Raw genomic sequence first — 12921 nt, 5'->3', positions numbered from 1 at the left:
TATCCCAGGTACAAGCTAATGGAGTGCAGAGCTACAGCATTTCTGCGTAGTTGATTAGTGGAGCCGTGGACTAAAAGATGCTGAATCTGTCATGTGTGGGCAGGATCTCACTTGGCTTCAGAGTCTGACTGCCTTTAGGGACTGCCTAAACATTTTCCTATTTAATAAATCCCTTCCCTTGGTGCCATTCTTAACATCAGCTAATCGCCATCCCATGCTGAAAGAAGAAAAGCCCGATCTAAAACACAGTGGCAGATAAAATTCAGTGATCCTGTGAAGGACTTCAGGACTTGAGTTGTCACTAGTGTCTTTTTAGTGCTGAAAACCAACGTGAGCTAGAAAAAAGGGCAGGAGCCACTATGTGTTGGGCACATTAAACACCACACAGTGTGTGGTTCTGACTGTGCAGGATTTCTTTTCCCTGTCCCCTTCCCTTTAAATATTTTTTTTCTTAAACCACAAAACTTTGCCTTTCTTTTCCCCTTCACAGACAAGCAAGGCAAATACAGAAATACTCTTCAGAGATGTTCTGCAGATACATTTGCTTCCTCAGTCTGTGTCTTTTCCTTCCAACCTCAAGGTAAGTGAAGTGTTTGTTTTGTTTTACAGGGAACATGTGAATTATGTCTCATATAAATAATGGGGGTCAAAAGGAAACTATGCTTCCAATTGTCCAGCCCATCCAAAGAAAGCTGGGGTGCAGTAAGGGATGTGGCACAGAAGAGCGCAACTTGCATAGGTCCCCAAAACACAGTGTGTACGGTAACAGCACAACCTCTGATTTCCTGTTCAGGAGCAGAATAGTTTGCAGGTTTTGCTGTAAATGGAAATGCCCCCACAGGACTCCCAGCTGTGTTACTACCACCCCTGGACCTACAAGTCCTAAGTTTTTTGAAAGGTTTAGGTTTATGCTGTGCACTAACTGGTTCAGTTCTGCAGTATGGTCCTTCTTGGTTAAAACGTGCAGCAAAGCTCCAAGGGCTACTAACCCAGCTTTAAAGGGAACACAAGAAAAAAATTCATCAGGGCTTTGAGTAACTATCTTGCTAAGTTTCTTACTGCACAGACCAGTGGTCCTGATACTCTGGGGAGAGGCACTGCCTTCCACTTCCTTCAGCCCTTCACAAAGCAATGACAAAGTCTTAACAATTCGCTCACTTACATTCTCATCAAGTGAGCACATGACCACACAGGGACACGGCACCATAAAACTTACCTTTCCCAGTCTAGAAGCCCTGTCTCTCTAGCTGTCTGTGTGATGGCCTCATGCCATCAGGTACTTGCTTTATTGTCTGTCCACAAAACATTACTTTTGACATTGTAAATTGGAGTTGAACCCTCTGTATGCGCAGCAGCTGGGAGTGGTTCAGCCCACAAAGCTTTCTTGGTGTCTGTGAAGCATTCAGTGCTTTACCTTTCCCCTCCCGGAGCACCCAGAGGTTTTACTCCTGACAGTAGCTGTAGGGATGCTGCCTGACACTCACACATGAGGATGAAAGCTTCTTGGGGGAACTCGTGATAAGGGAGGAGGAGTCTGGTCAGTAAGATTTGTCTCAGGCTGTCACAAGCAGGAGGAAAAAAGAAATGCATGTTCCTTATAGAGACTGTATGAGGAGGAGTGGGAAGGGGGAGATTGAGGGTTATTATTAAGACTTGTATAGACTATTATTAAGACTATATAGACCTTGCTTGACTTGTCTGGGACATTTCAAGAATGTCCTTAAGCCCCTGTGTGCACAAACCTGTAGCTATCAGCTGAGGTAATTTGCCATTTTCCCACCTCTTCAAGGTGCTAACTATTCAGCCAAGATAAGCAATGTGAGCAAGTGCTCATGATTTCAGTTATCTACTTTTAATAATCATTTTGTGCAGTTTTTTTGCTTGGTTGAGCATGAGCTGGAAACCCAGCCGCAGCTGCACACCAGGTGTGCCCAGCAGGCCTGGCCACACGTAACAGTACATATTTGTGTCCCCAGGAGGTGCTCCCTGGGTCACATATCCGACTTGCACAGCAGCGACACAACATCCCTCCCTGGATTCGAGAACCTCACCATGGGATACAACAAATACCTCAGGCCCTACTTTGGCGGTATGTTGGCTCCATGCATTTGACGGTTTGAAGAACAGTCTGTAAGGCTTGTGGGGAGGGGACAGCATGCTTTACGCTTACTTTAGGATGCCCCAGTCCTTTTGGTTGTGTTCCTTTTAAATTAGCGAGTAGCCAAGGCTGCCCTCCTTTCTGAGCATCCACTGTTGTCTTGAACAGATTGTGCGTGCATGATGCACGTGTAGGGCATGAGAACACGTCCACTTATGAGATTAGGAACAGGGAATTTATACACTTCAATACCTCTACGAAAGACCCAACAGAGTAGGTAAATTCTGCTCTAATTGTACATGCTTTTCTTTAGAATCTGACTCTCTTTGATTTTCTCCTTTAGTTTTGCTCATGTATACAAAGTCATTCTCCTCACCAGAAATACTGAATCGTGATGCATGTTTTCACTTCGTACTAAGATGCAAACTAAACTTGCTTTAAACCCTCATGAAACTCTAGGGAGTAGGAAGCACCTGAAGGACAGTCAGGTATTTAGGAACTTACCTGAGGCTATTGTCCAATTCAGCTGTCAGGTCTCCCACCTTCCAGGTGAGTGCTGTAACCACGCAGAGGAAAGGGTTATTCAGAATGACATTCAGCACCTGAAAAATATTGATGATGAAGTTTAAAAAAAAACAGCTATGAAAATTTTTTGGTTTTCCTTTTCTGCCAGAACCCATTAATGAAACTATGCTCAATAGAAAAATTCCCCATCGGCTTTCACAAGGACTTGGATGTCTCCCATTGTAGCTCCTGCAGACTGACCTGCTGCTGCTAGCAGCTTTGAGCTTCTTCCTTTTCCTGCCCGTGGTGATAAATTTCTGGGACAATACAGAATTTACCAGTTTGTTACGCCTAGAATGTCTGATCTCATGCAGAAATAGAAAAGCTCCTCTAGATCCTGTCGCATCAGTGAACAGATGCTTCTGAATTGTGTAACGGAGATTACGCCAAGTCCTACTCAGAGCCCCAGATTCACACTGGGGATTAGCCAAACCAGGCACAGCCTAAGGGAAAGTCAGTGTCTTTTTGCTGGTCTAACAACCACCCCCCGTCAGAGCCCGCCGGTTCCTCTGCACCGGGACCCGGTGAGCCCTCTCCAGCCCCGTCTCTGCCGTTTCCTGGGGAGGAGCTGCCCTCTCGTGGTGGATTTTAAGTTAGTGTTAGAAAATGGGGTACTACCGAAATTCAGGACTTGAGTGCTGAAAACTTGCTTGTAAATAGAACAGTAATATAGTAAATAAAAAGAAGCAAAGGCTGTTGTGCTTCTGGCTGTAACCCAGTGCATTGTCTCAGGAATCACTGAATTTCTCTGCCTCTTAGTTTTTCCTCTCTGAGAAATAGGGATGCTGATTGCTACCTGCTTGTGGGGAGTCCTCCGAGAGCTGTGTGTGAAAGCTACTTTGTACAAAGTTTACCATTCTTGCCAGTGTGCGGGTGTTCACGTGCACTAGGTAACAAGGGATGAACTGGCCCTGGTTGCCCGCCCATCAGCAAATGCCACTGAAATGCCGCTTATCTAAACTGCTGATCTTCACAGCTAGTGTCCTGGATAGTTGCTCTCTGCTACCACCCAAATACAGAACTCCAGCTCCCTAACAGCAACAACTGTATTTTGGATCCTGATGTCATTTGTGACTCTAATGCTCCAAAACTGTGTCTAACGCTTTGGGCTCCTGGGTTTTAGAGACAGCATGGGACACTGTGAGCAGAGCCCATGCTGCACAGCATCCGGAGCGGTCTTATTGTGCCTTTCACTCTTCCCTTCTCTCTGCTTAAGCTTTTTTTTTTTTTTTTCCCCTCCACAGGAGAACCTGTTCAAATTGCAATGAGTTTGGACATTGCAAGTATTTCTAGTATATCTGAGAGTGACATGGTAAGTGAAAGAATTTTATAAGGGGTAAGAGTAGGATCTGCCTGAGAGACTTGTCATACATTCCTGTGTGTCATATTCAAGCTGCTTTGCTTTTCTGTATCTGTTTAGCACTTTCAGAGGTGTGATGAGAACAGAGCTCACTTATGACTGCAGACTATTCAGATACCATAGTAATGTGGGCTTGTAAGTAAATAGAGATGGTTCCAAAGGTCTCACGGGTCAAAAACTCAGCACCTCCTGGAAATCCAGGCCCCTTTGGAATGGAAAAAATCAATCCCGTGTGGCATTTCCTCTCTCTTACCTTTCCTGTGTGTAGGGCAGGGGTCGCCTCTGTTGGACGTGCTGGCGCTGACTGAAGACACAGACAGCGTTTCTTCTCAGGGAGGAGAAAGGAGGTTTTGAGCTGTGACACAGCCTGAGGCTCAAAGAACTGGTCATCCCAAGAAACAAAAATAAGAACAATTTTCAAATATACAGAGAATATCTTCCCACCACTGATGAACCTGGTTCCCTCTGCTTCTGATAACAGCTGGATTTCAAACACTGTTTTGGGTTGACCAAAACTATGGGCAACTTGGGTAAATTCAGCAAATAGTTTCAGTCCAAACAGTCCAAAGTTCCATCAGGAACAATTTCAACACCTTATTTCAGCATTTTCAAGAACACCATGGACTTTTTTTTTTCTCTCCCCCCAACAAATTAAACAAGTTCACTAAATAAAATACTCTAAGTTTGATAAAGCTACTCGCTCTGGGGAAGTGGCAGAACCAACAAAAGCAATTATTTGCATACGTCTAACTTAATTAAAAGGCCTTCTAAAATAGCTCCTGTTCTGGAGTTCTTCCTGCGTGATGGTCTACGATCTAAATTGCTCTGACCATGTGGAAAACATTGCAGAGGCCTACTCTGTGCCTCGATAAAAGCTGGAAATCAACCAGGATTCTTCACTTTTGTCACTTCATAATTCACTGCATTGAAACCCATAACAGTGCATTATTTGATGTGTTTTTTCCTCTCGCATAAGCTGAGAGTAAAATTTTAAAAGTTACAAAAGCTAAATGCTGATACTTGATATCTACTTAGACCTTTTCTCTTAAAACATTTTACAAATTATAGATCAAATGAAACGAACTGCTTCATCCTCCACAGACAGGCAGCATATCTGTGGTAAAACATAGTGACTTCACTCTGTTAACAGAATCACTAGTATTGGTCTGTCTGTGACAGAGATGTTTTGAAAATAAAAGGCATTACTGGTTGTGTTTACTTCATTGATAAGGAAGGAAGTGAAATAGTACAACAGCACTCTGTGTCTGTCCAGAAGCTCAGTAAAGAATTATCTTTAGAGCTGAATACTGCTTATTCTATGACAGGGCACTGTGAAAATACTCCAGTCGCTGCAGGTAGGTTTTGGCATGCTAAACTCAAGTTAATCCTACTGTCCTTAGATTCAAAACTCCTATTAAAAAAGATGCTACAAGTTTTGGTTTTTTCATTTGCTTAGGGTTTTTTTAAGACCTCGGTGAAAAAACCAGGTTGGATTTGCTTACCTTTTTTCCCTAAAGTGCTGATGTCTCTTTCATGATCACATTTATAATACATGTGTAATTTTCCAGCTATAGTCAATGACTGATTTTTTAATGTGAGTGACTTGCTGAGTGGCCTCAAGTGTGCACTTCCCATGTTTTCTTACCTATAAAATGGACACAAAAATATCGATTATTGTTCATTTTTTTTAAAAAAAAGTACGAGTGTAACCTTTAGTCCTCAGGCACACCTTAGAGTGTAATATAGTAAATAAAGCTATGATGAAAATCTGTCAGATTTACCACGTGTTTTGAAGCTGAGTTTCACTAGGTTAAACAAACATGTTCTGCCTCTTGTCGCACATGGCATCCCCACAGCTACGCTGTGCAGGTGCTGTGGACACGCATCCTCACAGGTTTTCCTCTCTTTCCCAGGATTACACAGCCACTATATATTTGCGACAGCGCTGGACAGACCCCCGATTGGTCTTTCATGGCAACAAGAGCTTCACGCTAGATGCTCGCCTAGTGGAATTGCTCTGGGTACCAGACACGTACATTGTGGAGTCAAAAAGGTCCTTCCTGCATGATGTCACTGTGGGGAACCGCCTCATAAGGCTGTTCTCTAATGGCACTATCTTGTATGCCTTAAGGTAGGTCAACCTTTGGTTTTGTTGATGATGATGGTTCAGAATAGATTTCCAGAATTACGCTGGACAGCAGATACTAACTGTCACAGGTAATGAGCTTGGGGTCAACAAGCCAACTGTGACCGAACTTTTCTGATCCATTGTGCCCTGTTCTGGCCACCTGGAAATGCTCGTCAAGGATCAGGATTCCCCGTGATGTTATGTGTTGTGTGCTGAGCACAGTGCTTGCTCGGAAGGTTCTCAGGAGCTCAGATGTCACCCAAGGCAAGTCAGGTAGAGTCAGATGGAGGGAGGACACGGTAACAGTAAAAGTTTAACAGACAGTGGGAAACAATTTGCTTATCCGGTGCCATGTAGCCACGATTTCCACTTTTTAGCAAAAAGCGTATTTGTACATGTACTGCAGAAATGTGCACTGTAATTGCGTTAGCAGTTCATACACTGTTACCTCTTCTTAGCTCACAGGGACTGTGTCCCAGTTACCTTAACTGCAAAGTAAAGCTGCTAACCCGTTTAGCAGACTAACCCGTTTACCCTCCACATCAGAGCAAGCCAGAGCAGTGAGTTACTGTGCCTCAGGTGACAACTGGTAACTTCTTAAGATGTACAAACCATGGTAGTGGAAAACATGTGAATCTACACTAAATCTCCCACCACAGCAAAGCAAAATTCCTGCTTCAGTTACGTTTTCACCAGTGTGGTTGCAGAGAGCATATCTTCTTAAGAGTTCTCTGTGACTATATCAGTTCGTTCACTTCATAGGTCAAAATTATCTAAATGACAGAGCAGAGTCTTTGTGGTCGACTTTGCTATGAAAACCAGAGATACTTCACTACAGGCTTTTATTGCAACTTTCAGAGTTCTTTCTCTTCCTACAGAATCACTACAACTGTTGCTTGTAACATGGACCTGTCAAAATATCCCATGGACACACAAACATGCAGACTGCAGCTAGAAAGCTGTAAGTATAACATTCTAGAAAAAAACTGACTTGACTCTAAGTTTGTTTATTCATATGTAACTATACATTTTGAATATCTGCATTCATCACAGTGGCATTCTGGAGTAGACTTATTCCTGCAAATACTGATGTCCAGAAGAAAACAGCTTTGCTTCATCATTCTTCAAATGCTTCTGTTGTAATCCACAGCTTAGAGGATTCCTATCACTGTGCAATTTATATATAAAGAGTGGTAATAAATCGTATTTTTATTTAAGAGTAGCTAGTTCAATTTTGCACAGAGAGGATGAAGTAATAACTGTTGGTTTTCCAAATTTGGTTGCTTTTGCACACACAGCTTCAAAACTAACTCGTGGGGTAAGTGCATGGGATGGAGTACAGCAAGGAACAACTTCTCACATTTTTAGGTATCTACCACCTGTTGCACCCCCCAAACCTCCACTGTAACAACAGCGTGAGGGGTGGTTCTTACTAGAATATGAGTTGAACACGCCTCTCAAATTCATGAACAGAAACTAAGGCCAACACTTCACGAGGGCTGTCTGTTACAGTGATGCAGATGATGGGATCCTCATCAACAGGAGTCGTCTCAGCCTTGGAAAGCTCGTCCACAGCAAAGCTGGCTGGGAAAGGTTCCAGGAAAATTTGGGACATGACAAGGCTTTTACACAGAGGAGCTCAGCAAGAGCAGTGCTGCTGCTCTGTAGCTGTGAGGCTCCACAACAGGCAAGCAACCATCTCCCACTTCATGTCTCAAAAAGAAACATCTAAAATCTCAGTACTGAAAAGACCAGGTTTTAACTTCTGGGGTTGCAGCATGAAGCACCTATGGAAGCACATATTATTTTCACATTAAAATCATATTAGTTCACCATGGTTAACTTTATTACAAAGAGTAGCTTCTGAAATAATAATGATTGGCCTCTTCTGCTAAAGCATAGCTTGTTTGGGCCTGTTTTAAAAGTGATTGGGTTCTACATCATGATCAGTTGCTGTATAATTCCAGTGAAATTACATGCACATTGCCCACTGGAGATTTCATTAGGATAAGTGCCCAGAAATAATGCTATTTAAATATACGCCAGATGAATTAACAACAATCTATCATTTATTATAAAATTTTCCTGAGTAACCACAATTTATAAAACTGCTTAGAAACTTTGAAGTCACATGCTAGGGATTGTACACAGGGATTCATACCCTGGACAACTAATTTAGGAGTTCATCACACTCAAGCTCTGGTAATTTACATCTAATAAGAACACACAATTAGATAAAAATAGAGCTGCAACTGCATCTTATTCCTTCTACCAGGATGAACAGGTTATTGTCAGAATCAAAGCATCCCTACTCATTTTCACAAAGAAGGGCACTTAATAAAAGAATCAAATTAATGAGATTGATGGGCTTGTTTCCTAAATTAAGTGAAATTTTTGAAGTGAATAGCAGGCTGGTGACTCAGTACAAGCTTTATCCCTCAGACTGAGGTATCCCTCAGTCCAACCTAAGGTCATGTAATGCCATCATTTACATTCCTGGAGGCAATTACTCAGCTGGTATATATGGAATTTACCAGTAACTGCTTGAACTGTTGATCTCATTTGTCCCACCGTTTTGAGGCAGAAATTCAGTGTTACTTAAATGTCAGATGCATTTATTTGTCCTCAGTAACTTGAAGCCTTTGGGGATAAGAGGAATGCTTTGTGGAAAAGCTGCTTTTAGGAGCAAGTTTTCTGGACTACGCATATACAGTCAGAAGAGCACCTGGTTCATAACTGCATAGCAGTCTCGGCTCCAAGCTCTTGAATAACTGAACACGCCTTTTCTGGTATTTTTAAGCACTTGAATAGACAGTTCAGTGAAATGTGCTTCAGTGCTACCTGGTAAGGCGCTCAGTGGGATCTGATTACATTCTTTTAAGCACTGCGTTTCTCCTGCTCTCCTCTAATGACTTAAGAGACTATGTTTGAGGGTTGATCGCTGCAGTAGTTTTATCCTGCTGCATGTAATCAAACTGCGGATGACAGGAATATATTATCTCTTCAAATGTTAAAATATTTTAAAATAGAAAGACTCCATGTAAATGATTGAAATAGGTTCTGAGCAGCCTTGCATGTTGTGCGTCATTCACAGTGGCATGTGTTCCTACTGAAATCTGAACCAGCAAACTGACAGGACAGCAAGAAAAGAACAGCCAACGTCCACCCATAGTGTGACACAGTTAAGAGGGTCTTTGTCCAGCCTACAATGCCTACGTGGTGTTTCTGTTCCCACCCAGGAGACAGTAGAGGGCAATAGCTGGGCTTTCACTGGCTAAACCACAGTATGTGTCTTTATGTTCTGCTTAGGGGGATATGATGAAAACGATGTCATCTTCACATGGTTGAGAGGAAATGACTCTGTCCATGGCATAGAAAAGTTGCGTCTCTCTCAGTACACAGTGGAACGTTACTATACCCTGGTCTCAAAGTCACAGCAGGAAACAGGTAAATTGGTGAAAGAGAAAAGCTCTCAAGTATTTCCCCTCCCACCTCTCTTCCCTTCTGTGGGCCAGTATCTTTTGACTCAGGCCTGAACCAGCAAAGTCTTTAGCAAATCTTAATCTCACAAAAAGAGAGAGACAGAAAGATGGTGAAGTCGCAATCAGGATATTCTCCAAGATGGAAATCCACAGAAAGATGGGGGTTTTAATAACCTATATTCACCTGATGGGTTTTCAGTTATATTTTTTTTTAAAGTTCTCCACTACTTTGCTTTTCCACACACACCGGAATAAACTCTCTCCCTTCCTCCCAGGTGTGCAGGCTATAAATACTGCAGAGCCATGTTTACAGTAACTGGAAGTAAAATTCAATTTCAAAATATACTTTTGTTTGTAAATTACAATTCTATCATGTTATGGTGGAATAAGATCCCTTTGTACATCAGAATTCAATGTCTTTTTCATTATCAGTATAAATATTCTTCTATCCAATGACAGACACTATGAAAGGGGGCAAAACTTTCTTAGAATGACCAGGTTTTAAAAATAACAATGTTTTGTTGTTTACTGAAGCGTACACAGCCCACACACAACATGGGTTTTGTTCCTATGTTTCAAAGGGAACTATTGTTTAAACAGCAGAAATATCTCCTGAAAATACTAGCAATCCAGCCCCAGAGCCCTTATGGCAGTATTATGATAAAATGATTTTAAAGAATTGACTGATCTTTTTTTTAATTTTTTTTTTAGCACAAAAAGACAGTTATCAAAGATCACAAATTACTAATGAATACAGGGGGTCTAATTCCCTGCAATGATAAGATATTGGGATGCTTTGGGACATGAGCCAGAGCCTGCTGAAATCAAGAGAAAAATCTTTTGTTTATTGTTTATTTCTCAGCCATCAGATAAGACTGAACTTGGCAATGCCCTTTCAAAGAGGTTATTGGAAAAAATGTGGTGTGCTGAGTACGAGAGAATAGATGAAAGCATCAGCCCTTCCCTACTCTGAGTTAAGACACTGGTAGAAAATGTTTCCACTGTGGATTAAGTTCAGGAGCCCCTTTACAAGCCACACATTGTTTTAAATGTCTCTTGTCCAGCAATGCTGTGTGTATGTGTCCTCTTGTTAGATAAGTAAGACCTCCGAGGCAAGAAGTCAGCCTTGGACAAGTACTGCATCTCCCACCGATTCGCTGCAGGAGACCTCCGAGGCAAGAAGTCAGCCTTGTACAAGTACTGCAGCTCTACTGATCTACATCAGCTGAAGGGCTGGTGCTGGGCTCTCCCAGTTTCAGTTCAAGGGTCCTTGGGAATCTCATATTCACTGTGGTTTCTTTCTTTCATTAACAGGCAGTTACCCACGACTGATCTTGCAGTTTGAGCTGAGAAGAAATGTCCTTTACTTCATTTTGGAGACCTATGTGCCCTCCACTCTGCTCGTCATGTTGTCCTGGGTTTCTTTTTGGATCACATTGGATTCAGTGCCTGCAAGAACCTGCATTGGTGAGTTACTGCCTGAGGAAGGGATAAGATTTAAGCAGGCAGGGAAGCCTCCAAGGGCTGGGGAGACAGTAGTTTTCTTGAGCTCTCTGTTCAGCGATAAATGGTCTGCTCACATTCTGCTTTTACTTGAGGCAGAGCTGGGTTAGCAGTATGAGGCATGGAAGGTCTGCTGTGGCTGGCACGCTTGCCTTCCTGCAGAGCTGTGTATGGCCAAGGCTCCCAGTAAAGTCACAGCAGGGAGCAGAGGACAGAGCACACGTTCTTTGTGATGTGCTTTGGAGGGGGCAGGGAGAGGGGGATTTGTTTTTTTTTTGTGTTTTTGTTTTTGTTTTTTTTTTTACTGAAAGCAAGAAAACTAAGAGAGCCAAGTGCCTATTGGATCCGAATTGTCAAAGGCAGGGAGAGCCTGTGTGAAGCTAGTAGCTAGTGCTACAAAAGCATTTCAGTGGATGGATGATTTGGGTTTGATAAGAAGGGACGTGCTCTATCTGACTAGCAACAGAGCAACAGCATGTGCAGAAGGATAGGACAAGCCTTTTCCAAAGCACCTACAAGAGAAGGTCTGTCTTTTTCTGCTTTCCAAGGAGTCACGACGGTGCTTTCCATGACAACTCTGATGATCGGCTCACGAAGTTCACTTTCAAAAACTAACTGTTTCATTAAGGCCATTGATGTTTACCTTGGCATCTGCTTCAGCTTCATCTTTGGTGCCCTTGTGGAATATGCAGTGGCTCACTACAGCTCATCACAGAAGTGTGCAGCTAAAGCACCTCAAGAGGTAAAGCCTGATCTACCATAATAAGCCTAGTTATGGATCAACAATAATTAGTCCTCCACTAACTGGATAAGACAAATGGTATTTCTGCTATGGCTACGGTAATAATTGCTTCCCCTAATTGTCATTAAATCTAAATTTTTGTATGCAACAAATGCACAAATAACATTAGATCTCTGGGTCTCTGACACAGACTCCTGTGCACCACCTGAAGGAGCAGCAGCCTTGGCTGACAGTCATGTTAGATTCGCAGGACCACATGCAGGAAGGCGCTTTGGCCTACCACTAGAATTGGGGCTGTAGCCCTGAGCTGAGCTCACGTGAGAGCATGAAGCACCTCCATTTCTTTCAAAATGCATCCAAAGAAGAGCCAGTATAACACACCTCGTTGCTCTTCTATGGAATAACTCCGATTAGGACACTGATCTGGAAGGTAGTTTCCTCTGCCAGAGGAAAGCTGAACCCTTCTTCCTCCCTTCCCAGAAGACAGTACCAACCATCAGTCCCACAGGCATCTCTGGGACTTCAGGCACTCCTAAAAATAGTCAGCAGCTGAAACGCATGTTTGACTATTGGGGTTTTTAATGAACACATATGAAGCTGTGTTCTTTTATCTTTGTCCTTATGGTCTCCTTATTGATTAAAGCACTTTTGCTCTGCAGAAGACAAACCCTAAAACTAACCGTACACTTGTTTCCTAGGGGCCTGCAAACGAACGTACTAAAGAAATGGAAGAAGTCAACATCACTAACATCCTCAACAGCTCCATCACCAGCTATAAACGGAAAATCAGCTTTACAAGCATTGAGATTTCCAGCGATAATGTTAACTGCAGTGGCTTGACCATGAAAACTCATGAGAAAATCAAATGTGTCTTGAGAAACAAAATGCACAGGATTATTGGTTATTTCACAATTCAGAACCCCAGCAATGTAGACCACTACTCCAAACTGCTTTTCCCTTTGTTTTTTATGCTCGTCAATGTGTTCTATTGGGCTTATTACCTATATTTTTAGTAGAAATGAGTTGCTTCATTCTCCTACTTCA

The 12921-nt window shown here is 42.5% G+C and overlaps 1 protein-coding gene across 2 annotated transcripts; it reads left to right on the top strand.

Annotated features, from left to right (window-relative positions):
• The first annotated feature begins 524 nt into the window (after positions 1-524).
• On the top strand, positions 525-12890 carry GABRP (gamma-aminobutyric acid (GABA) A receptor, pi). Of its 2 annotated transcripts, XM_009880730.1 has the most exons (9): positions 525-580; positions 1977-2089; positions 3907-3974; positions 5936-6153; positions 7029-7111; positions 9460-9597; positions 10947-11099; positions 11684-11877; positions 12576-12890. In XM_009880730.1, exons 1-9 carry the CDS (start codon positions 525-527, stop codon positions 12888-12890), a joined length of 1338 nt encoding a protein of 445 aa, XP_009879032.1. The 2 variants fall into 2 exon arrangements, with proteins under 2 accessions (XP_009879032.1, XP_009879033.1); XM_009880731.1 differs by lacking the exon at positions 525-580 and having other exon boundaries at positions 2032-2089; positions 11684-11865.
• Positions 12891-12921: the final 31 nt, after the last annotated feature.

The sequence above is a fragment of the Charadrius vociferus genome, unplaced genomic scaffold, assembly GCF_000708025.1.
Source record: "Charadrius vociferus isolate BGI_N301 unplaced genomic scaffold, ASM70802v2 scaffold822, whole genome shotgun sequence".
Classification (NCBI taxonomy): domain Eukaryota; kingdom Metazoa; phylum Chordata; class Aves; order Charadriiformes; family Charadriidae; genus Charadrius; species Charadrius vociferus.
Note: the sequence above shows the minus strand (reverse complement) of the source record. Positions and strands in the feature narration are given on the sequence as shown.